Source organism: Homarus americanus, unplaced genomic scaffold (genome assembly GCF_018991925.1).
Source record: "Homarus americanus isolate GMGI-L3 unplaced genomic scaffold, GMGI_Hamer_2.0 scaffold24523, whole genome shotgun sequence".
In the NCBI taxonomy this organism is placed as follows: domain Eukaryota; kingdom Metazoa; phylum Arthropoda; class Malacostraca; order Decapoda; family Nephropidae; genus Homarus; species Homarus americanus.
In genome coordinates this window covers 1,495,301-1,518,713 of record NW_024744357.1, presented here as the reverse complement: position 1 = coordinate 1,518,713, position 23,413 = coordinate 1,495,301, and the positions used below count along the sequence as shown (strand labels likewise).

The 23,413-nt window shown below is 41.0% G+C and overlaps 2 protein-coding genes across 5 annotated transcripts in view; both read left to right on the top strand.

The window, feature by feature from the left end:
• The window catches only part of LOC121877861 (pro-resilin-like), a 39,340-nt gene extending 21,017 nt beyond the window's left edge, over positions 1-18,323 (top strand). Inside the window, exons 1-3 of one of the 4 annotated variants that reach the window (XM_042383770.1) lie at positions 7,339-7,371; positions 7,560-7,646; positions 7,796-8,044. In XM_042383770.1, the coding sequence (XP_042239704.1) occupies positions 7,360-7,371; positions 7,560-7,646; positions 7,796-7,981 (285 nt within the window). In that variant the 5' untranslated portion in view covers positions 7,339-7,359 and the 3' untranslated portion in view covers positions 7,982-8,044. Of the gene's footprint in view, positions 1-7,338; positions 7,372-7,559; positions 7,647-7,795; positions 8,045-17,552; positions 17,585-17,766; positions 17,854-18,001 lie in introns of those variants that run through there. The other 3 variants (XM_042383769.1, XM_042383768.1, XM_042383767.1) reach the window with 3 other exon arrangements.
• Positions 18,324-20,806: 2,483 nt separating this feature from the next.
• Positions 20,807-21,606, top strand: LOC121877866 (pro-resilin-like). The gene is made up of 3 exons (XM_042383776.1): positions 20,807-20,848; positions 21,043-21,129; positions 21,280-21,606. The coding sequence occupies exons 1-3, from the start codon at positions 20,837-20,839 to the stop codon at positions 21,529-21,531; spliced, it is 351 nt and encodes a 116-aa protein (XP_042239710.1). The 5' UTR covers positions 20,807-20,836; the 3' UTR covers positions 21,532-21,606.
• Positions 21,607-23,413: the final 1,807 nt, after the last annotated feature.

Genomic DNA, 23,413 nt, shown 5'->3' with positions numbered 1-23,413 from the left:
TAACGAGATCTGAGATTGCCGAGTTCCACGATAATTTAAATAGTGAGTTACTTAACGCACAAAGGCAGAACATACCATACAAAAAACTCAGATCAGACAACAATGACCCTAAATGGATAAATAATTATTTAAAGAACATCATTGGCCAAAGGAAGGCTATAGGTAGAAGGATAAATCGTGGCGAAATTCACCTCCGGGACTATTATAGGGTATTAGCGAGTAGGGTTAAAACCGAGATAAGGAAAGCAAAGAGGAATAATGAGGTAAGGATAGCAAGGGAGGCGAAGACAAACCCCAAAGGATTCTACCAAATGTATCAAACTAAAACACGAGAAAAGATTGGACCAATGCGGTCAGACTTCGGCGAGCTCACTGATAACGACGGAGAAATGAGCAATAATTTGAATAAATATTTTTCAACAGTTTTCACCACCGAAAATCTAAACATGATACCCGAGGCACCGACTCTATTCAGAGATAGTGAAGAAAACAAATTAAGTGAGATAGTAGTGACTAGTAACGATGTTAGTAAGCAAATAGACAAACTAAAGCCTAATAAGTCACCTGGTCCTGATGAGATATTTGCCAGAGTATTAAAGGAATGTAAGGAAGAGCTTAGTATGCCCTTAGCAAAGTTGTTTAACATGTCCTTAAAAACAGGTGTAGTACCAGAATCCTGGAGGATAGCGAATGTAATACCGATTTTCAAGAAAGGGGATAGATCACTATCCTCTAACTACCGCCCAATCAGTCTAACATCAATAGTAGGCAAATTACTGGAAGCAATCATTTCAAACTCTATTCGAAATCACCTGGAGAAGCACCTATTGATCAATGATTCCCAGCATGGCTTCACAAGCGGACGTTTTTGCCTAACTAATCTATTAACATTCTTTTCATCAGTTTTCGAATCGGTGGACGAGGGGCACAATTATGATGTGGTATATCTCGACTTTAGCAAAGCCTTCGACAGAGTCCCCCACGAAACACTAATTAGAAAGGTAGAAGCTCATGGCATCAAAGGTGACATCCTTAAATGGATTAGGGCGTGGTTACAGGACAGGAAACAGCGAGGAGCATTAACGGCACTAAGTCCTATTGGAGCAACGTCAAGTGGAGTTCCCCAAGGCCTGGGGCATTGGACCATTATTGTTTATTATATACATAAACGACATAGAGACGTGGTACAGACAGCAACATAAGTAAATTTGCTGATGACACTAAAATAGGACGTGTTATTAAATCTGACGAGTGACCTCGGCAAAACTATTATGAAGGTCTAAACAAATTTTTCGAATGGTCTGAAAAATGGCAGATGAAATTCAATGTCGGCTAAAATGTAAGTACTCAGTATAGGAGATGTAAACAGGGAAACCAGATACCAGATGAACAACGATGCCATAGAGAAATCCGACTGCGAGAGAGATTTAGGAGTAATGATAAGTAGGAACCTTAAACCAAGTAAACAATGTGTTTTTGCTCGCAACAAGGCTAATAAAGTACTTGGGTTCATACAAAGGAGTGTTAGTTACAAGACTAGCGAGGTCATCCTAAAACTGTATCTTGCTCTAGTGAGACCACACCTGGACATTACGAGTCTGGCCTGGTCACCAAGATACAGATGATAGAATCCTTGGAAAGAATTCAGAGGAGAATGACAAGACTAATCCCGCATTAGGGAACCCTTGAGCAGAGACAGGTTAGCACTTTACTGCACTCCCAGAGACGTGGAGCGAGGGCGACCTGATAGAGGTGTATAAGTGGAAGGCAGGGCTAAAAAAGGGGACATTACAAAGGTACTCAAATTATCCAACCAGGAGCGAACTCGTAACAATGGTTTTAAATTAGACAAATTTAGATTTAGGCGTGAAATAGGTAAACACTGGTTTGGGAACAGAGTAGTGGATGAATGGAACAAGTTACCAAATATCATCATTAACTCGAATACGCTGAATTGCTTCAAACATAGGTTGGATGCTTATATGAGCAATAGGGGTTGGGTGTAAACGGGACTGCCCAGTATGGGCCAATAGGCCCGCTGCAGTTTCCTCCAATCTTATGTTCTTATGATCTTAAAAGTACGTGTACCCCGGGTCGAGTATGTACTCCAGGTAGGGCGCGCACATGCCTGCACTCTCCACAGAGAGGTGTAAAAGTGATCATTATGAGTAAGAACATAAGAACATAAGAATGGAGGAAACTGCAGCGGGCCTATTGGCCCATACTGGGCAGTCCCGTTTACACCCAACCCCTATTGCTCATATAAGCATCCAAGCTATGTTTGAAGCTATTCAGCGTATTTGAGTTAATGATGATATTTGGTAACTTGTTCCATTCATCCACTACTCTGTTTCCAAACCAGTGTTTACCGATTTCACGCCAAAATCTAAATTTATCTAATTTAAAACCATTGTTACGAGTTCGCTCCTGGTTGGATAGTTTGAGTACCTTTGTAATGTCCCCTTTGTTTAGCCCTGCCTTCCACTTATACACCTCTATCAGGTCGCCCCTCGCTCTACGTCTCTCGAGGGAGTGCAAATTAAGATGCTTTAGCCTGTCTATATATTCAAGGTTCCAAATGACCGGGATTAGTCCTGTCATTCTTCTCTGAATTCTTTCCAAGGATTCTATATCCATTCTGTAATACGGTGACCAGAACTGAACTGCGTAGTCCAGGTGTGGTCTCACAAGAGCAAGATACAGTTTTAGGATGACCTCGCTAGTCTTGTAACTAACACTCCTTTGTATGAACCCAAGTACTTTATTAGCCTTGTTACGAGCAAAAACACATTGTTTACTTGGTTTAAGGTTCCTACTTATCATTACTCCTAAATCTCTCTCGCAGTCAGATTTCTCTAAGGCATCGTTGTTCATCTGTTATCTGGTTTCCCTGTTTACATCTCCTATACTGAGTACTTTACATTTGTCGACGTTGAATTTCATCTGCCATTTTTCAGACCATTCGAAAAATTTGTTTAGATCTTCCTGTAGTTTTGCCGAGTCCTCGTCAGATTTAATAACACGTCCTAATTTAGTGTCATCAGCAAATTTACTTATGTTGCTGTCTATGCCGATATCTATGTCGTTTATGTATATAATAAATAATAATGGTCCAAGTACTGAGCCTTGGGGAACACCACTTGTGACGTTGCTCCAATGGGACTTAGTGCCGTTAATGCTCACTCGCTGTTTCCTGTCCTGTAACCACGCCCTAATCCACTTAAGGATGTCACCTTTGATGCCATGTGCTTCTACCTTTCTAATTAGTATTTCGTGGGGGACTCTGTCGAAGCTTTTGCTAAAGTCGAGATATACCACATCATAATTGTGCCCCTCGTCCACCGATTCGAAAACTGATGAAAAGAATGTTAATAGATTAGTTAGGCAAGAGCGTCCGCTTGTGAAGCCATGCTGGGAATCATTGATCAATCTGTGCTTCTCCAGGTGATTTAGAATAGAGTTTGAGATGATTGCTTCCAGTAATTTGCCTACTATTGATGTTAGACTGATTGGGCGGTAGTTAGAGGATAGTGATCTATCCCTCTTCTTGAAAATCGGTATTACATTCGCTATCCTCCAGGATTCTGGTACTACACCTGTTTTTAAGGACATGTTAAACAACTTTGCTAAGGGCATACTAAGCTCTTCCTTACATTCCTTTAATACTCTGGCAAATATCTCATCGGGACCAGGTGACTTATTAGGCTTTAGTTTGTCTATTTGCTTACTAACATCGTTACTAGTCACTACTATCTCACTTAATTTATTTTCTTCACTATCTCTGAATAGAGTCGGTGCCTCGGGTATCATGTTTAAATTTTCGGTGGTGAAAACTGTTGAAAAATATTTATTCAAATTATTGCTCATTTCTCTGTCGTTATCAGTGAGCTCGCCGGTGTCTGACCGTATTGGTCCAATCATTTCTTGTGTTTTAGTTTGATACATTTGGTAGAATCCTTTGGGGTTTGTCTTCGCCTCCCTTGCTATCCTTACCTCATTATTCCTCTTTGCTTTCCTTATCTCGGTTTTAACCCTACTCGCCAATACCCTATAATAGTCCCGGAGGTGAATTTCGCCACGATTTATCATTCTACCTATAGCCTTCCTTTGGCCAATGATGTTCCTTAAATAATTATTAATCCATTTAGGGTCATTGTTGTCTGATCTGAGTTTTTTGTATGGTATGTTCTGCCTTTGTGCATTAAGTAACTCACTATTTAAATTGTCGTGGAACTCGGCAATTTCAGATCTCGTTATCAGGTCGGTGTCATCTGACAGGTTCACGGCCAAGCGCGACACCCCCTCTCTCAGCTGCCTCTTTAAACTGTCAAAGTTCGCCCTTCTGAAATCTGGTACTTTAGTGGAATTTTCCTTACGTCTGCCCTGAAAGTCTAACTGGAATCTAATTTCTTTGTGATAGCTGTTTGCAAATTCGTTCCCTACCTCGACCCTGCTAATGAGGTTTGCTCTGTTTGACAGAACTAAATCGAGTATATTATTACCCCGTGTGGGTTCAGTTATATGTTGACTTAGAAAACAGTCCTGGATAGTCTCGAGAAAATCCTCTGATTCTGAGTTACCTGTAAGGTCAGTCCAATCTATTTGGCCAAGGTTAAAGTCGCCTACTATACAGACTTTGTTGTGTATGGAAGCCCTGCGCATTTCATCCCAGATAAGTCGCTCTTTGACTCTATCAAGATTGGGAGGTCTATATATTACTCCTGTGATTAATTTTTCTCTACCGTCGATTAATTCTATCCAAATTGTTTCTGTATTCCGCTCAGTTTTTATTTCCTTATTTATTTCACACTTCAGATTATCCCTAACATAGATTGCTACTCCGCCTCCTTTCCTGGTCTGCCTATCGGTATGGATCAGTTTGTAACCCGCAATTTGGTATTCGACTAATAACTCACGTGTGTCTAGGTTGATCCATGTTTCAGTGAATGCAATTATATCGATTTTTTCGGTACATACCAAGGCCCTAATATCATCCATTTTGTTTCTCATACTTCTACTGTTTGCGTAGTATACATTTAAGTTAGTCGTGTTCTGAGTCCTCCCCTTACCGCGTTTAGTTTTAAACTCCCTGTCTAATTCAGTTTTGTCATCATTCCTAACACTATTTCCCTGTAATCTTTCACTTTGTTTACCCGCTCCCACTGCAGTCTCCTCCACCCCCGTGCTCATATGTTCTCCTAGCAGTTTAAAGACTTCGATATCTTTTGAACTGCCCCCTCTAGAGCCCCAGTCAGGGTTGCTACTCCATCCCTAGACAGGTGCACCCCATCCCAAGCATAAAGGTCCCTTCTGCCATAGAAGTTGTCCCAGTTGTCAATGAATGGGACTGATATTGACTTGCAATATCTGTCAAGACGGTCGTTGACACCAACCGCCCTTGACAACCATTCACTGCCAACTCTCCTTCTAGGCAGGACACTGCATATGATAGGGATCCCTCCCTTAGTCCTAATACGATCTATAGCTGTCTTGAACTTATCAAGAGGCTCCTCACTCCTACACCGACCAATATCATTGCCTCCTGCACTGAGGCAGATAATGGGTTTGTTCCCATTACCAGACAGGATATTGTCCATCCTGTCAATTATATCCCCCACCCCAGCTCCTGGCAAACACACCCTCATCCTATTTTTGTTTTTACCACAAAAGGCCCTGTCCATGTACCTTACCTGTGAGTCACCAACAATTATAGTTTTTATACCTTCCTTGTCATCCCTGTCCCTGACTGTACTAACGTCCAATTCGTCTATCAAGGGACTGAACGAGTTGGTACACTTAGCTGTTGTTGTCGTCGTTGACGTATCCTTGGTGTACTTCTTCACCACCAGCTTGGTCCTCCTATTACTCACAACTTTCCACTCCCTTGAGTTTTCGTCAGACACTGGCTTTACTCGTCCAGCCTCCCCTTTTAACTTTGCCAGCTCTTCTTTTAATTTCAGGTTCTCCAACGTGGCCCTCTCAATTTCTTCATTGGCCTTGGCCAATTTTTCCATGGACCACTCCAGTTTGGTCAACAAACTCTCATACCCATGACCGCACATAGCACTGGCCATATCTGATAATTATCCCTCCGGAGCTAACCCAACCATCCAGTCATAAGGTATCTTCAATACGAGAACTATCAGCCCATGACCTCTGACCTTTCCATTTAATCTCTGACCTTCAGAACACTTTCAGATGTAAACCGTTATTATGTAGAGTATCATATGTAATTACCATGTCAGGACGTTTCAGTCACAGGTGTTTCTGCCTCATCGTCCTATACTAAGCTCTTTCATCCTAGACGTACGGTTAATAGCCTGTTATGTGTCAACTTAGCACATCAATCTTGAATGTTTTCAACTCTTTATCTTCGAATATAATTGATTCGTTCAGAGGATAATCTAATAAAAAAAAAATTTCCATTCTCTAGGAGCGTAGTGGGTATTATTCATTAAACTAATTCCTCGTACGTTACTTAAGACTTGGTGGCCGAAGGATCACAATACCATAACACGTTTTACTTGATGTGAGAATAATTCAGATTATCTTACACATGGCATAGTCTCACAAGCCCAACGGTGGGTATCGTTCACTGTACAGTATGCGAGGTGAACAGGAAGTATTTTGGCCGACAATGAGCTCAACTATCTTCATTTTCCTAATTATAAAATCCCTTTACAGATGGAAGTATTGTGAGAGCACCATTTGAGCCAACAAGCAACCCTTAGGACGGGAAGCGAGTAATGCCTTCACTCGGCCGCTGCACCTCTGGTAGAATGTACGAACTTACGTATATAAAGGGAAGAAGTTACCATAAAAACTGACCCTGAAGGTTAATGAGGAGGTGTGAGCATCTGTAAGCGAGGCAAAAGTGTCCTTAAAAATACTCGTCCTGGAAAACATTAAATACAGTATTCCAAGATCAATAAACTCACAATTAGTTGAACGAGTTACATCACTGGAAAAATTTCATCATGTATAATTTTTAGTCGTGATAGGTGTATGGTTTACACTTAAATGTCTCACTGTTCTGCTCGATAAACACCTTCCCTCTGCAGTTTTCTCTCTCATCGACTCCTCAACTACTTCGGCCTTGTGCTTTCCTGTCCACATCAAGTTTTTCTTAATATAAAAATTGCTGAATAACTGTGGAATTCAAAATCACAAGCACAATTTTGCACTCGCTAATTTAGAACAATTATTTACATTACATGAAATGTCTCGGCACTATCAAACGTAACTCTTCTCTGTCAAGGTTATTACGTCACATGTGTTGACTGAGGCCCGGAGTATATAAGACGGTGTTACACCTCGATGATCATCATTCTGGGTCTTCTTCCTCACAAAACAACAAACATGTCTCTTAAGGTATCATGACAGTCATGAATCACCGTCATTAATTAATATATAATCCTTGTTTATCTGTGGAATATAAAGTTAATACTTAAGCCTTAAACTATTGAAAATATATCATACGAATACAACCCTAAAATGTCAGAACTTCCCCTGCATGAAATATCAATAAACGAAAACAATAATCTTATAAACCTTCGCAGTTTGTCCTTGTGTTGTGTGCTGCAACGATGACAGTGGCGCGCCCCCAAAATCGCCCAAATGAGTACTATAGCTCCACAGGTCCTGACGTGAGTAGCGCCACCTGTCTGTGTCAAAACCCTCTAAACACTTATGGATGACACCAACACAGTATTAAGCTTCATGTAAAACAGATCAACCTGGCCGTGGTGGCTCGAGTGAGACAGTAAATATACACCTTTCATTATTGTTGTTGCAGACTCCTGCTCAGTACAACTTCAACTGGCAAGTGAAAGATGACCCCTCCGGCAATGACGGTCGCCTGCAGAGGGTCACCTACACTGTCAACGGCAACTCAGGCTACGTGGCCGAGGTGACCTACGAGGGTGAGGCCCAGTTCCCTACATACCAGTCCTCCTACACCCCAGCTCCTCGCTACGCCTAAGGATTCTTTAAGTGATAATATTTATTGTAACATAACCAACTAATATATGTAAAAAAAAACATATATATTGATTTTTTTTCTCCAAATCCTTAGACAAGAGGAAGTAATTATAAATTTTTTTAATGTTTCATGAACAATATTAAAACTTTGTTTGGTGAGACAAACTATATATCTGCAACATGTAGGGCCATATTTTAGTATACTGGAGATCACTGCAGTGCTAAAAGATATGTTGAAGATCGAATGGTAATACAACACTTTCCGAGCCGAAAATGATGGAGGTGACGTCAGTTTTGTGTTCACGTTACCCTATTTTTCACGTCCATCTTGACCAATTGTCCTACATGACCACCACTTCCATAACCGAAGAATAACTACAGTATATGTGGTGGCTGTCAAAATGTGGGTAAACTATTTTAGTACAAAAATAGATATGACTGTAATATTAATTTGGCGTTGTTAAGTCCTTTTCATATATAATTTCATCTGTAAAAGGAAACGCAGAACAATATCTGAGACCAGCAAATGTTTCAATGAGAAAACTTATACTCCTGTTGATCTACTAACAAAAAAATTCATAATTTGTTGACTGATAGAGCACAACACATTTCATCTGAGTCATAGATAATTTCTTTACTTTTGTCTAACAAAAATTGTTTGGCGGCAACGCCATCTCATATCTAATTAATTATTGACATGTTGACTCTAATTTCATAATTTTGCCCACCACCTTGATATTACCGGATGTACACATACTGCTTATAATTGTTGCCTTGTCACCAGTATTTGTGACAGTTAATAATGTATAATTATTGCTGTCTTGTCACAAACACGCCAGCCTACCAGTTTCTGACAAACACTTGGTAATCTTTTCACTTCCAACATATTAAATATCTAACGCTAAACTAATGCACCGACCAGCTGTATCATTCCACTAAATGTGACGAAGCACCTACTGCTAGCTTTAATGGGTGCCTGACTGGCTGCACTAAATGTTAGCAAACCAGCAAAATATTTTACAAAAGTACATTAACACACACTGATACTATCTCAGTTACATGATATTCATAATGTAATTCAAGTTGTATTATTATACTTATTTACATAATATTTGTATGAAAATAAGGTAGTACTGTTAGATATTATCCACTAAGTACCAGCAACTTTACGAAACTTTCCCATAGAAGGAAACCTGTATCTTACCTCAAGAATATCCAAAACAAGGTGGAGGAATTCCAATTATCCTAAATTTTATTTTGGCGAATTTCCATTTTTTTTTTTTTTTTTTTAATATACGTTCCTTTACCGAGGACACCATGTGGGCGCTTCATTATGTTGATGTATGCTTTATAACAACCCACAAAACGCTAAGCGACCGATCACCACCCAGTGACCTTTCAATATACCTTACCTAACCAAACCTACCTAATCTAACCTAATTTAACTTAACCTAAGATAATATATATCCATTCTTGAATTAGAGGTGGATTTGGTTTGTTTCAACTTATTTACACCAATCACATCTGTTACGAGTTGGGGATTTAGAATATAGTTAAAAGTCTACCCAGATCCCAACAGGCAACAATAATAAAAAAACCTAACACAAACAGAGACAATCGGACTATAAAAGGGTAGACAAAGGATGCGAGATTTTGTTGTGTATAATAAAGTACCATAAATTCCTTAACAAAATATTCAGCTTTCTATAATTTACCCTTAACCATACTTAACCTAAACATACGCAACATTGGCTTAACAGTATATACATATTTATACAACATACAACAAACAGAAGCAAGTGGAGGTGGGAGGCAATATAAGATTACAAAATACTCAAGTGCAGTGCTGAGATGGCTGACGAGTAAGGCTGAGTATTGAAGAAGATGGTAGGTAGTCACTGTGCCGTAGGTTTCCAGGATAGGTGATCCTAGTGTGGTCACTTCCCAGAGTGAACTGAACTCTCCTCGATCTGGAGCTGATGAGGAAGACTTGGAGGAGGTGACGCAACAACCAGGATATGGAGAAGGGAAACCCCGGAGTGGTAACTAAGACGAGTCATACTCGTGTCTCGTCCCTAGATGGCGTTGCTCGTGGTGCTGGGTAGGTAGATCAGGACAATAGATGGCGTGGTTCGTAGTGCTGGGTAGGTAGATCATGACAATTGATGGCGTGGTTCGTAACACACCCTCCCTCCTAAGACCTCCGTAGCGCGGGCGCGAAGGAGGTGATCACCTGGTGCGTCTGGAGAGTAGCTGCTGCATTTCCACTGGAGCTCGGGATAAGGAGTCCGCAATCAGGTTGTCCACCCCCTTTATGTGCCGGACTTGTAGATTATAGGGCTGGGTGAGGAGAGCCCAGCGGAGGATTCGCTGGTTGGAGGTCTTGTTGGTTTGGATGAACGTGAGCGGGTTATGGTCGGTGAAGACTATGGTGGTTTGTGGGCGAGATTGGAGGTAACATTCAAACTTCTTTAATGCCAACACCAGAGCCAGGGCCTCCTTCTCTATGGTCGAGTAGTTGGTCTGATGTTTTTTCAACTTGGCGGAGTAGTATGCCACAGGGTGAAGGACATTAGTGGTTGGGTCGGGTTGTAGGAGCACAGCCCCCACTCTGACACTGCTAGCGTCGATTTGCAGATGGAAGGGCAAGGTGTAGTCAGGGGGGTGGACTACAGGCTTGGAGGCAAGGAAGGCTTTGAGGCGGTGGAAAGGCTGGTCGCACCTCTGGTTCCAGATGTAAGGGACCACAGAACTGGTAAGGTCTGTGAGGGGTCCGGCCACGCTGGAGAAGTTACTGCAGAACCGACGGTAGTAGCCGCACATCTCCAGGAAGCGCATGAGTTCCTTCCTCGTCCTTGGAGTGGGGAAGGACAAGATGGCTTTAACGTTTGCGTCCTTGGGTCTCACCATACCATGCCCAACGATATGTCCCAAGTAAGTCACTGAGGCCCGGCCAAAAGCAGATTTAGCCAGGTTTATGGTGAATCCAGTCTCTTGCAGTCGTGCGAACAGTATCTCCAAACGCACAAGATGTTCGTCCCAGCCGTCCGACACCACCACCAGGTCATCCAGGTAGGCGAACGTCCCATCTAGGTCCTGAATCAGGTAATTGATTGCCCTCTGGAATGTGGCCGGAGCATTAGAAAAGCCAAACGCCATAACCAAATATTGAAAAAGACCAAATGGAGTTATAAATGCTGAGATTATTTTTGCCCTATCCGTGAGTCCCACTTGATAATATCCTTTCAACATGTCCACTGCAGTTATAAATTTTGCACAGCCTATGCTGTCTATTATATCTTCAATCAAAGGTAAAGGGTAGGAGTCTGAGACAGTGACCTGGTTCACTTTACGATAATCGGTACAGAAACGAAAAGTGCTATCGGGTTTTGGAATGAGAAGGCAAGGTGAAGCCCAGGGGGAGGTACTAGGCTCAGCTAAGTTATGTTTTAACAAAAAATCTACCTCCTTTTTCATAATCTCTCTTTTTTGTGGATTTAGTCGATATGCTGATTGCCTAATGGGTTGCACATCATCTGAGATTAGCTTAATATCATGTTTAAGTATATTGCAAAACCCTGGGAGGTCCGACGTGACTTTAGGAAATGTTGATAATAACTTAGTGAGATCTTTTGCTTGAGATGGATTCAGAACAGAAAAATACTCATCCAAGTTGTTGAGTATGTGACTGTTAGCAGGGTTTTCTTTAGGTAGAGGGAAGTCTAAATTATCCAATAGATCCATGTCATCTGTCTCCGGCTCCGGCCCTGACAAAACCGTATGCAATACAGGTATGCTTATAGCCTCTGGGATTTCTTCCTCTGACTGCCTGGAATGGTAAAGTTTCATGAGATTAATATGAACAAGTTGTGAATCTTTCCTGCGATCAGGAGTATGGACTATATAGTTGAGGGGAGATAGTTTATTAGCAACTATATTGGGACCAGTAAACTTGCTTTTAAGGGGAGAGCCTGGAATGGGTAGAAAGAGTAACACTTTGTCACCTGGAGAAAATGATCTTTCAACTAATTTAGGTTGGGACTTCACCATTTTTTCTTGGCCTTTTTTTAAGCTTAGGCTTACATTCATTAGAGAGGCGTAGAGTTAGGGGAGATATGATAGAGGTGTACAAGTGGGTAAGTGGGATTAACAAGGGTAAAATGGAAGATGTTCTGAAGCTCAGTAATAACGAAATAACTAGAACAAATGGCCTTAAATTAGATAAATTCCGATTCAGAAAGGATATAGGCAAGCACTGGTTTGGTAATAGAGTTATGGATATGTGGAATAGGCTACCGAGTGCTATAGTAGGATCGGGGACGCTAGGGAGCTTCATGACGAAGTTGGATAGGCACATGGAAGTGCTGGGATGGGTGTGAAAGGGATCTGCCCTGTATGGGCCAGTCGGCCTCCTGCAGTATCCCACTTTCTTATGTTCTTATGTTAAGTTTGACTGAGCAATGGTTCGGACTTCAGTTAATTTGTCCCGTAAAGTGTCAATGTATTGGGAAACTGTTGCGGGCTTAATAGATGGAGTGTCAAACCACTGCTCCTTTACTATTTTAAGGGGTCCCCTAATTTGTCTCCCATATAGTAACTCGAACGGGGAGAAACCCAATGACTCCTGGGGACATTCCCTGATGGCAAAGAGTAGCAAGTCTATGCTTTCATCCCATTCCTTTTGGTGTTCTATACAGTATTTTTTTAGCATTGATTTGAAAGTTTGATGGAACCGTTCCAAGCAACCTTGGGATTGTGGGTGGTAAGCCGAAGATGTACAATGGTCCACACTGAGGTCTTTCATCACCTGTTTGAAAAGATTGCTCGTAAAATTGGTGCCCTGATCGGATTGGATCTCTTTAGCAATGCCCACTGAAGTGAAAAGGTGCAAAGGAGGTTTGATTACATTTTTTGAAGTGATGCTTTTAAGGGGAAAAGCCTCAGGATAACGTGTACTGGTATCCATAACTGTGAGCAGGAATTGATTTCCCTTCTTAGTCTTCGGTAATGGGCCCACACAATCCACAACAATCTTTTCAAATGGTGTAGAAAATACTAGGATGGGCTTAATGGGAGCTCCTGGTATACTTTCATTTGGTTTTCCTACCATTTGACAAATATGACAAGATTTTAGGTACTTGACACATCCTTCCTAAATCCAGGCCAGTAATAGTGTTGGAGGAGCTTTTTATATGTTTTCAGGATTCCCAAATGTCCTGAAATACCATCATGGGCAAGGGCAATTAATGCTGGTCTGACTGAGGAGGGAATTACCACTTGATGTATTTCAGACCACGTGTCTAGATGGGTAAGCTAAGGGGGTCTATAGGCCCTTATCAAAACCCCTTCCTGATAATAAAAACACGGAAGGGTGTTAAAATCTTTAACCTCAACTGCTGCATGATGAAGTTTATTCAAAGATGGATCAGATTGTTGGCTTTAATGAGCTCATCCTTACTAATGGTCTTATTGTACAGATCTTCTGTGGGTAGGAAGATATTGGAGGTGGTTTAGATGAAGAGGGCCCATTTCGCACACTCTGTGACCGGGTGACAGCACAAGATGGGAAAAGGTGAGGAATAGTTTCTTCAAGGTCAGTGGTGGAGTTGACAGGTAAGGGAGAGTCGACTGTCTTTATGTTGGGAACCACTAGATCTCCTACCAAGTCATTACCCAATAATAAATGAATGCCGCTCACAGGCATTGGATTTTTCCTAATGGCTACTTGCACTTCCCCAGTAATCAAGGGACATTGGAGGTGCACTTTAGCTAAGGGATAGGAAGAATGGGATGAGAGAACTGAAATTAGAACTCTCATTAGTAAATGCGGTAGATATATCAGGAATGACGTTAAAAAGGAGGATAGATTGTGCTGCGCCCGTATCACGTAGTATACGAATAGGGAAAGAACGAGACCCCTCTATGATTGAAATTTTTCCCTTATAGGTGAATGAAGAGAAGAGATCCTGATGGGGCCTTTCCACATTGGTGGTTGCTATTGGTTTGAATTTGGGATCCAGGGAACTACTTTTAGAAGTTCGACACTTTCGGTGTTTACAAGACTAGATCGTATGGCCTGGTTTTTTACAGTAAGAACAATAAAACTTGCTTGCATCAGGGGGGGGGGGTAGGTGTGGGACCTTTCGACCTACCACTCACGTCCCCAAGGTTATCATCAGAGGAGGACCTAACATGCTTGAAAGTACCACGTTCCCTACTGCCCAGTGACTCCACCAGCAAGGCGTATGCATCAGCCAGCTCAGCCGCACGTCCTAAATTAACCTCTCCACGCTCCTCCACATGCTTCAAGATGTGAAATGGTATCTTGCTCTTCCACTCCTCCAGGACTACCAAGTTTAACAAATCCTGAAATGTGGAGGTCTCTGTAGCCTCTAACCACTTCTTGAAAAACCTAAGCTTTTCTTGAGCAAACTCAACAAAGGTGTGTGAAAATGTTTTGGTTTGTTTACGAAACTTCTGCCGGTATCTATCTGGCGTGATAGCATAAGAGGTGAGGATATTCTTTTTTACGTTATCATAGTCATCAGTCTGGTCTAAACAGTTATAAACTCTACGAGCCTTACCACATAATTTAGGAACTAACACCGACACCCACTGGTCCTTAGGCCACTCATTCTTCACGGCTATTTTCTCAAAAGTCCTAAATGACCCGTCCATATCAGATTCATCAAACTCGGGAACAAGGGAAGAAGCATTAGCAGGGTTAAAAGCAGCTAGTCTCTCTTTTAATGCCACTTCTTTTGATTTAAACTCCGATGTTAAGGTGACTTCTTTCTCTTTCACCTGTAGTTCTTTCAGTCTAACCTCCTACTCCAACTTGGCCTGTTCCGACCTTTCCTCATGCTCCAACTTGGCCTGTTCCAACTTGGCGTGTTCCAACTTTTCTTCATGCTCCAACTTGGCCTGTTCCAACTCATGCTCCAACTGGAGTTCTTTCATTTTGATTTGGAACTCGAACCTAGCTCGTTCTAGTTCTAAGGCGTCTATTCTTTGTGTTTCTTCTTGAGGGCTAGCCAGACCTGAGGCAACTTCTGAGTGAGGAGGGGTGGTGGATAGTGGTTGAAGTTTCTTGGACATGGGAGTTAATCGGTCAACAGCGGATTCTTTTAAAACTTCTTGTTGAACCAACATTTCAATTACCTGACTTTTTAACATTTCCTTAGTCAGTTGCTGTGAATATGGGATATTGTAATAGTTGGCTATTTCTTTCCATTCTTTCTTCAGGATATTAACACGTAATTTAGCTACGGAAGGATTTTCAATAAAATCCTGGAGATCAAAACCTGAGGTGGCCATTGTTAAGAAAAACTAGATAAATTAATTAATGGCCAAAAAGATAAGATAAGTGGATTACCCTAGAAAATATCACGGCAGTGGATAACCAGAAAGTCCCGGAAACTACCCAAGTTATACCTAGGGAAATTACACTTATGAATATTGTTCTTCTCATAAGATCCTTAGATAAGGATAAGAGACTTGGAAAGATACTTGAAACAGGAAGGGCGTATTACGGCATTAATATAAAGATCCGGATAAACAACCCTTGAGTTACTTTATTATTGACCCCGAATGAGATAATGAGAGGAACAATAATTGAGGCTTTATAATTATGGGGTCCTGGTAGAGCGGGGCGTCCCAAGATATCACTTCACCCTAAACTAGTGACTATGGAACAGCCTACTCTGGAGCGAGGGTACGGCATTAAACAGATCCGGATTCTTCCCTACACTCGATAAGACTTACTACACGACTGCCTACGTGTAATAACAGGTAAGCCTTATGACACTTGGAACCTAATATCCTACGTCTGTCACTCTTACTGTACGATAATACCAATATATGCACACACATATGAAGGAAACTTTAAACCACCGTAAAGCAATTGTGAACAGAAGTGACTGGGAGGAATAACTAACAAGGAGTAACAAGGGGGGAAGAAATATGGCACTTAAGGTTGGGTCCTGTCACGGTCGCCATTTGTTACGAGTTGGGGATTTAGAATATAGTTAAAAGTCTACCCAGATCCCAACAGGCAACAACAATAAAAAAAAAAATTAAACAAACAAAGACAAATGGACTATAAAAGGGTAGACAAAGGATGAGAGTTTTTGTTGTGTATAATAAAGTACCATAAATTCCTTAACAAAATATTCAGCTTTCTATAATTTACCCTTAACCATACTTAACCTAAACATACGCAACATTGGCTTAACAGTATATACATATTTATACAACATACAACAAACAGAAGCAAGTGGAGGTGGGAGGCAATATAAGATTACAAAATACTCAAGTGCAGTGCTGAGATGGCTGACGAGTAAGGCTGAGTATTGAAGAAGATGGTAGGTAGTCACTGTACCGTAGGTTTCCAGGATAGGTGATCCTAGTGTGGTCACTGCCCAGAGTGAACTGAACTCTCCTCGATCTGGAGCTGATGAGGAAGACTTGGAGGAGGTGACGCAACAACCAGGATATGGAGAAGGGAAACCCCGGAGTGGTAACTAAGACTAGTCATACTCGGGTTTCGTCCCTAGATGGCGTTGCTCGTGGTGCTGGGTAGGTAGATCATGACAATAGATGGCGTGGTTCGTAGTCCTGGGTAGGTAGATCATGAAAACTGATGGCGTGGTTCGTAACACATACATAATGCAAACAAGTCAATATGTCGCGACCGGGAACTTGAACGTCACTGTAGATTCGTGTTCAGCAAAATAACTTACAAATAAAATCATATTGTAAAGTGGTTCTCTTCTATAATTTGTTCATAAAGTTCTAACCGAAAGAGATTTTTTTTTCATTATACCGTGGAAATATCCAAACTGCTACACTTAAGGTAATTTACCCCCGTGTTAGGAATCCCCGTAAAACATTAATGGTGGTCTATCAGTTTCCAGACCACATTAAATACTTCTTTATGTTTGGAAAAGATACTGGAGACAGTGATAGTGGGTCGTCATGTGTATACGAGATATAAACAGAATGTTTATGTGTATATGTACAGGAGACCTTACAAAGCATCATTAGTGTCAAATGAACAGAGAAACTAAAGGTGACGAATTGCGTGTATTTCGTCTACCTGTCTATCTGTCTGTCTGAGGTGTGAGCATCTGTAAGTGAGGCAGAAGCTTCCTTAAAAATAACACTCCTCGAAAAGATGAAATATTCCATGATCAATAAACACACAAATGGTTGCGTTACGTCTGTAGCAGAATTTCATCCGTGTATAATTTTAGTCTATGATTGGCGTATGGTTCACACGTAAGTGTCTCACAGTTTCTCTCTGCCTCTCACGCCGATAGCCTCCTCAACTTCATGACCTTGTTCTGGCTGGTGAACATAAACACATATCTGTGTAATGCAAAAACAGCTGAATCACAATAGAGTTATAACCGCATGCGAATATTCTGCAATCGTAAATTTAGAACAATATCTGTATTAGAGAATATCAAGCGTAACTCTTCTTTGTCAAGGTTATTACGTCACAGGTGTTGACTGAGGCCCCGAGTATATAAGATGGTATTACACCTCAATGATCATCAGTCTGAATCTTCTTCCTCACAAAACAACAAACATGTCTCTTAAGGTATCATGGCAGTCATTAAGCAACGCCATGAATTTTTATATAATCCTTGTTTATTTTTGGAAAATAAAGCTTTTATTTCAGTTATAAACTATAGAAAATATATCATACAACCTTAAAATTTTCAGACCGCCTTATCATGAACTCTCAGTAATAGAAAATAATAATGATAAAAACTTTCACAGTTCGTGCTCGTGTTGTGTGTTGTGAGGATGGCAGTGGCGCGCCCCCAGAATCACCCCAGACAGTACTATGGCTCCCCAGGTTCTGACGTGAGTAGTGCCACCTGTCTGTGTCAACACCCCCAACAAACTATAGTGGCTGACACCAGTATAATATTAACATGTGTATAACTGGTCAACCTGACTATGGTGACTTTGTGAGACAGCAAATATCCACATTTTATTATTATTGTTGCAGACTCCTGCTCAGTACAACTTCAACTGGCAAGTAAAGGATGACCCCTCCGGCAATGATTTCGGCCACGAAGAGTCCCGTGACGGCGACAACACCCAGGGCTCCTACTACGTGTTGCTTCCCGACGGTCGTCTACAAAGAGTCACCTACACTGTTAATGGAGACTCCGGTTACGTGGCCGAGGTCAACTACGAGGGTGAGGCCCAGTTCCCTACATACCAGTCGTCCTACACCCCAACTCCTGCCTACGGCTAAGAATTGATGAATTCATAATATTTATTATAACAATCAATTATTATTTGTAAAATAAATTTCTGCAAAGATATTTCCTTTTTCCTAAACCCTGAGACAGGAGAAAACATGGCATCTTGTTAATGTTGTCTTGCACAGTATATTTCTCCTCCTAAAACATTAACCGTAATATATAAAAGAAACTTTAGATCTACAACATATAGAGCCACATAAAAGTATACTAGAGATCACTGGAGTGTTAAGGGATCACTTGAAGATCGAATATTAATACGACATTATTTTTGTGTCTAATTTTGTACAGGAGACGTTAATGTTGTTTGTGTGGGAGTACATACAGGTATAGCGTTAATAGTGTCAGTGTGTAGAAAAGAAACATTTCTAGTAAGTCTACTGTATAAGAGACAATAATAATTGCATAGGAGAGAGCAGGACACGTTGATTTTGTGTCTATCAATGTATGAGACGTAATACTGTGACAATGAGTTTAAAGAAATTAATAGTCTTTCCTTTTATATACAGAAGCATCCAGGTGTGTTATTACACCCCTACCGTGTTTCCCTTGCTCATGTGGCGCTGTCGCACTACTCGTGTGGCCACGGAACTGATAGGGCCTTGCGACTTTGGCACATGAACAAGGAAGACACGGTTGGGGTGTAACAACATAATGTACATGAGGTGTTAACAGTACTTTATGGGGACCTATTATGGTGTTATGTAACCAAAACAATTTTGCTCCATATCAATATTGAATGATAAACGAGTCTCTTTGAAATAATTGCCCGTTAAGGACGGTGTGAACACACACTGTATACCATGCCATCGGTGTACAACAGGCAGCATTGCTACATTATACTTTCCCTCCTTTACTTTTCAAATTACTTAGTTGGGTGAACCAGTGATGTATTCACTCCATCTTTGCACCCTATTTACATAAACATAGTATCACGTATTAGAAACTTCTGTCAACAGTTTCAGGTTTACTCGGAACGTCCAAAAAATATTTAGTGAAATAATGTATGTCAGATGTTAACTAGAAATTCCCCTCGCGAATAAGTTGCAGTGGGTTCCCAGAGAATTTAAGTATCGGAAAAGGAAATAGTCAGTAAATTTTAGATATCAGATACGAGGAGGGTAGTTATAATAAATCTTAATACTAATAAATATCAAATTACAACACCTGGATTGGCTGTGTAATGACAAGACGCCGGTCCTATGCCAGGTATAACCGAACACACAAGATTTTAAAGTAGTAAATGGCAAAACAGATACAAGAATACGAGCACTCTGGTGGTCCTGTATAATGGTGCTCAAAAAAGTACGTAAGTAAGGATCTCGGACCTTGTATCACTAATAAATAAAGCCTAATGATAAAGGTTCACTGGCAAAATCATGTAAGTCACATTATGAGCTCACAAGTAGCACGCGAGGCTGAAAAGATCACTTTGATAATAGTGGTGAAATACACAATGATCACATAGCCGTAAGGTAGCAGATACGAGGCTGAAACTTGCGTTGAGGAAGACGAACTTTTCAAACACTGGCTGTTGAAGAGGGAATGAGTGCTAGAACAGCAGCTGGACAAGGCTTATATGGACTCGACTCACGAAAAACCGTGGGCTTATGACAGCACTTCTGTTATATGCGACGTTGGTTGGTTGATGAGCTACTCTAGTGGCTATTATTATAACTAATTCTCCTGATGTTATCTAAGTACTCGATGGTCGAAAGAAAGCGATAACATGACAAGTTTTACTTGAGATCAAAACCATTCGAATTATCCTACACATGGTGTATTGAGGTAAAAATTAGTTTAAGAAGCCTAGCGGTGGATATCGTTCACTATATACGAGTATTTTGGTTAGCGAAGAGAAATTGCGGCCGACAATGAGCTCGATTATCTACACTTTTCAATCTAAAAAAGTCCTTTCACTTCTGGAAGGACTGTATGAACAACTTCTGGACGAATAAGTACTTCTTCGAACGGGAACCCAGTTGTATTCACTCGGCCGCTGCACCTCTGATACAATACACGAACTTGAGTACACAAAGGGAAGACGTTACCATAAAAACTGACTCTAAAGGTTGTGAGAATCGGCAAGTTAGGCAGAAGTGTCCTTAAAATCCACATCCTGCAAAAAATAATTATTCAGTGATCAATAAACCTACAATTAGTTGAACTAGTTACATCACTAGAAGAATCTCGTCTTTTATAAATGTAATTCATGATTGGTGTATGGTTCAGTGTCTCACTGCTTTGCTCGATAAACACCTTCCCTCTGTTTTGTTTTTCTCTCTCATCGTCTCTTCATTTTCTTCGGCCTTGTGCTGACCAGACAAAATCAACACAGCTTTGTTTAATGTAAAAATAGCTGAATTACAGAAGAATTCAAAACCAAAAGCGCATATTTTGCCTCGCTATTTTAGAATAAATATTTGAATTACACAGAATCTCTCCGCATTATCAGACGTAATTCCTCTGTGTCAAGGTTATGACGTCACATGTGTTGACAGAAGCCCGAGTATATAAGGTAGTGTTACACCTCGATGATCATCAGTCTGGGTCTTCTTTATCACAAAACAACAAACATGTCTCTTAAGGTATCATGACAGTCATGAATCATCGTCAGGAACTTTGATCCTTGCTTATATATGAAATATATAGCGTCTACTTCAGCTATAATCTATTGAAAATATATCATAGCCTCAAGAAATTCAGAACTCCCTTTGCATTAACTATCACGAACATAAAATAATAATGAAATATTTTTTAATAATAATATATTCTTTCACAGTTCGTGCTCGTGTTGTGTGTTGTGACGATGCCAGTGGCGCGCCCCCAAAATCACCCCAGCGAGTACTATGGCTCCCCAGTTTCCAACGTGAGTAGTGCCCCCTGTCTGTGTCAACACCCTCAACAAACCAAGTGGCTTACACAAGTATAATAATAACTTGTGTATAACTGGTCAACCTGGCTGTGGTGACTATTATGGGAGAGAGTAAATATACACCTTTCATTATTGTTGTTGCAGACTCCTGCTCAGTACAACTTCAACTGGCAAGTGAAAGATGACCCCTCCGGCAATGACTTCGGTCACGAAGAGTCCCGTGACGGCGGCAACACCCAGGGCTCCTACTACGTGTTGCTTCCCGACGGTCGCCTGCAAAGGGTCACCTACACTGTCAACGGCGACTCCGGCTACGTGGCCGAGGTGACCTACGAGGGTGAGGCCCAGTACCCTACATACCAGCCTTCCTACACCCCAACTCCTGGCTACGCCTAAAGCTTGAAGTGATAATATTTATGTAATATACCGGGTAATAAACTAAAATATGTAAATAAAAATTTTGCATTGAAATTTGCTTTTTCCAATAACTTTAGACAAAAGTGAAATATAACTTATTGTTAATGGTCTTTTGCACAATATATTTCACTACTAAAATATTACCTGAATTAGGTAAGAAAATATTAACATGTACAACATACAGAATCAGATACAAGGATACTAGAGATCACTGCAGTGTCAAAGGATGAATTGAAGGTTACATGATAAGGCGACGTTGTTTTTGAGTCAATATTTACACTGTAGATTATGACGTTAATGGTGTGTCAGTGTGCATAATACAGACGTTTCTGTTGTGTCTAGTGTACAGGAGACATTTGTAACTAGACAGATCTCGTATAGAAAATATTACATATAGGTAGAATATTTATAGTAAGAGGAATGTAAAGAGAGGAAGTTTGGTAGCGTGGCCAGTTAGTTATTATTATACTTATATTACATGTTACGTTCTTAAAGGACAACTTCTCAAACACCACTTCGATACAACTATTTATTCATTCACTCAATGACATGGACACATTAATATCAATATCATATCGGAGTTACTAGCACATTATGTTTACGTTACTCGACAGACTCACGTGTAACCTGACGGAGGCCCAGCGGGAAGTCTCCCTCCCGACCTGGTGGGAGGACGAGCGTGACTCTGAGTGAGTTAGAATGACGACCCGAACGGGAGAGAGATGAATCGGATGAGAATAATGAGAGTAACCAGAATAATCTGAAGAATGTGACCCCCTGGACGGGACTGCAGGGCCTTTATATGGGGGAGAAACAGTGGGCGTTTGACCATTGCCAATTAACACTAAACTGGTTAGATCTGGACAGCTGTGTTTGCCCAGGTGTGTCTTGGTTTGGTGTGGTTTCCTTAACACGGTTATAACATAGGATTACTCAAGTACTTAGGCCGGGGTCAGGTCCCTTGGGTCGTGACCCAGGGTGTGTCAACCTGGTATGTGAGGGTACCACAAGGCCTGTAGCACTCACTGTTATATGTGTTGTAATTCTCTGGGCTGTAAGCTGTGGTCTGATAATCAATCATTACACGTTCAAAGTTTGTATAGGAGTTAACCGGACAAGTTAATTATGTGTCTATTGGTGTATGAGCTGCGTTAAGAGTATGTTCAAAAGTTTAAAGGAGAATTTGATAGTGTTTCTCTGCATGTACAGAACACTACATGTTAAACAGTATTTTTATAGGTATGTCGACGGAAAGAAGTCCTTAACAGTGAGTTATGTTCCCAAAATATCAAAATTTGTCATATCAGCAATAAACGATAAATGCGTCTCTTAGGGATGATTACCCGATAGGTTCAGAATAAGCACCACACTGTAGAGTATACTAAACCTTCGGTAAACAAAAGGCAGTATGGCCACAGTGCACTCACCGGCCTTTACACCCCAAATTGTTCAGTTGGGTGCATTGCAGTGACCTGGGTTCGAGCAAGCGGCTCCTATGACAGGAGGAAAACGCTACATCACTCCACCTTCGCGATAAAATAACATATAGTAACAACTAACAGGAAGACACACAGCAATGTATTCAGGAGACATCAGTACATTATGTAGTGAACATATGTACGTGTAACACGGGTCGGTAATGTACCCCAAGTGGGGCGGGTAACCGCCTGCACTTCACATAAGAACATAAGAACATAAGAATGGAGGAAACTGCAGCGGGCCTATTGGCCCATACTGGGCAGTCCCGTTTACAACCAACCCCTATTGCTCATATGAGCATCCAACCTATGTTTGAAGCAATTCAGCGTATTCGAGTTAATGATGATATTTGGTAACTTGTTCCATTCATCCACTACTCTGT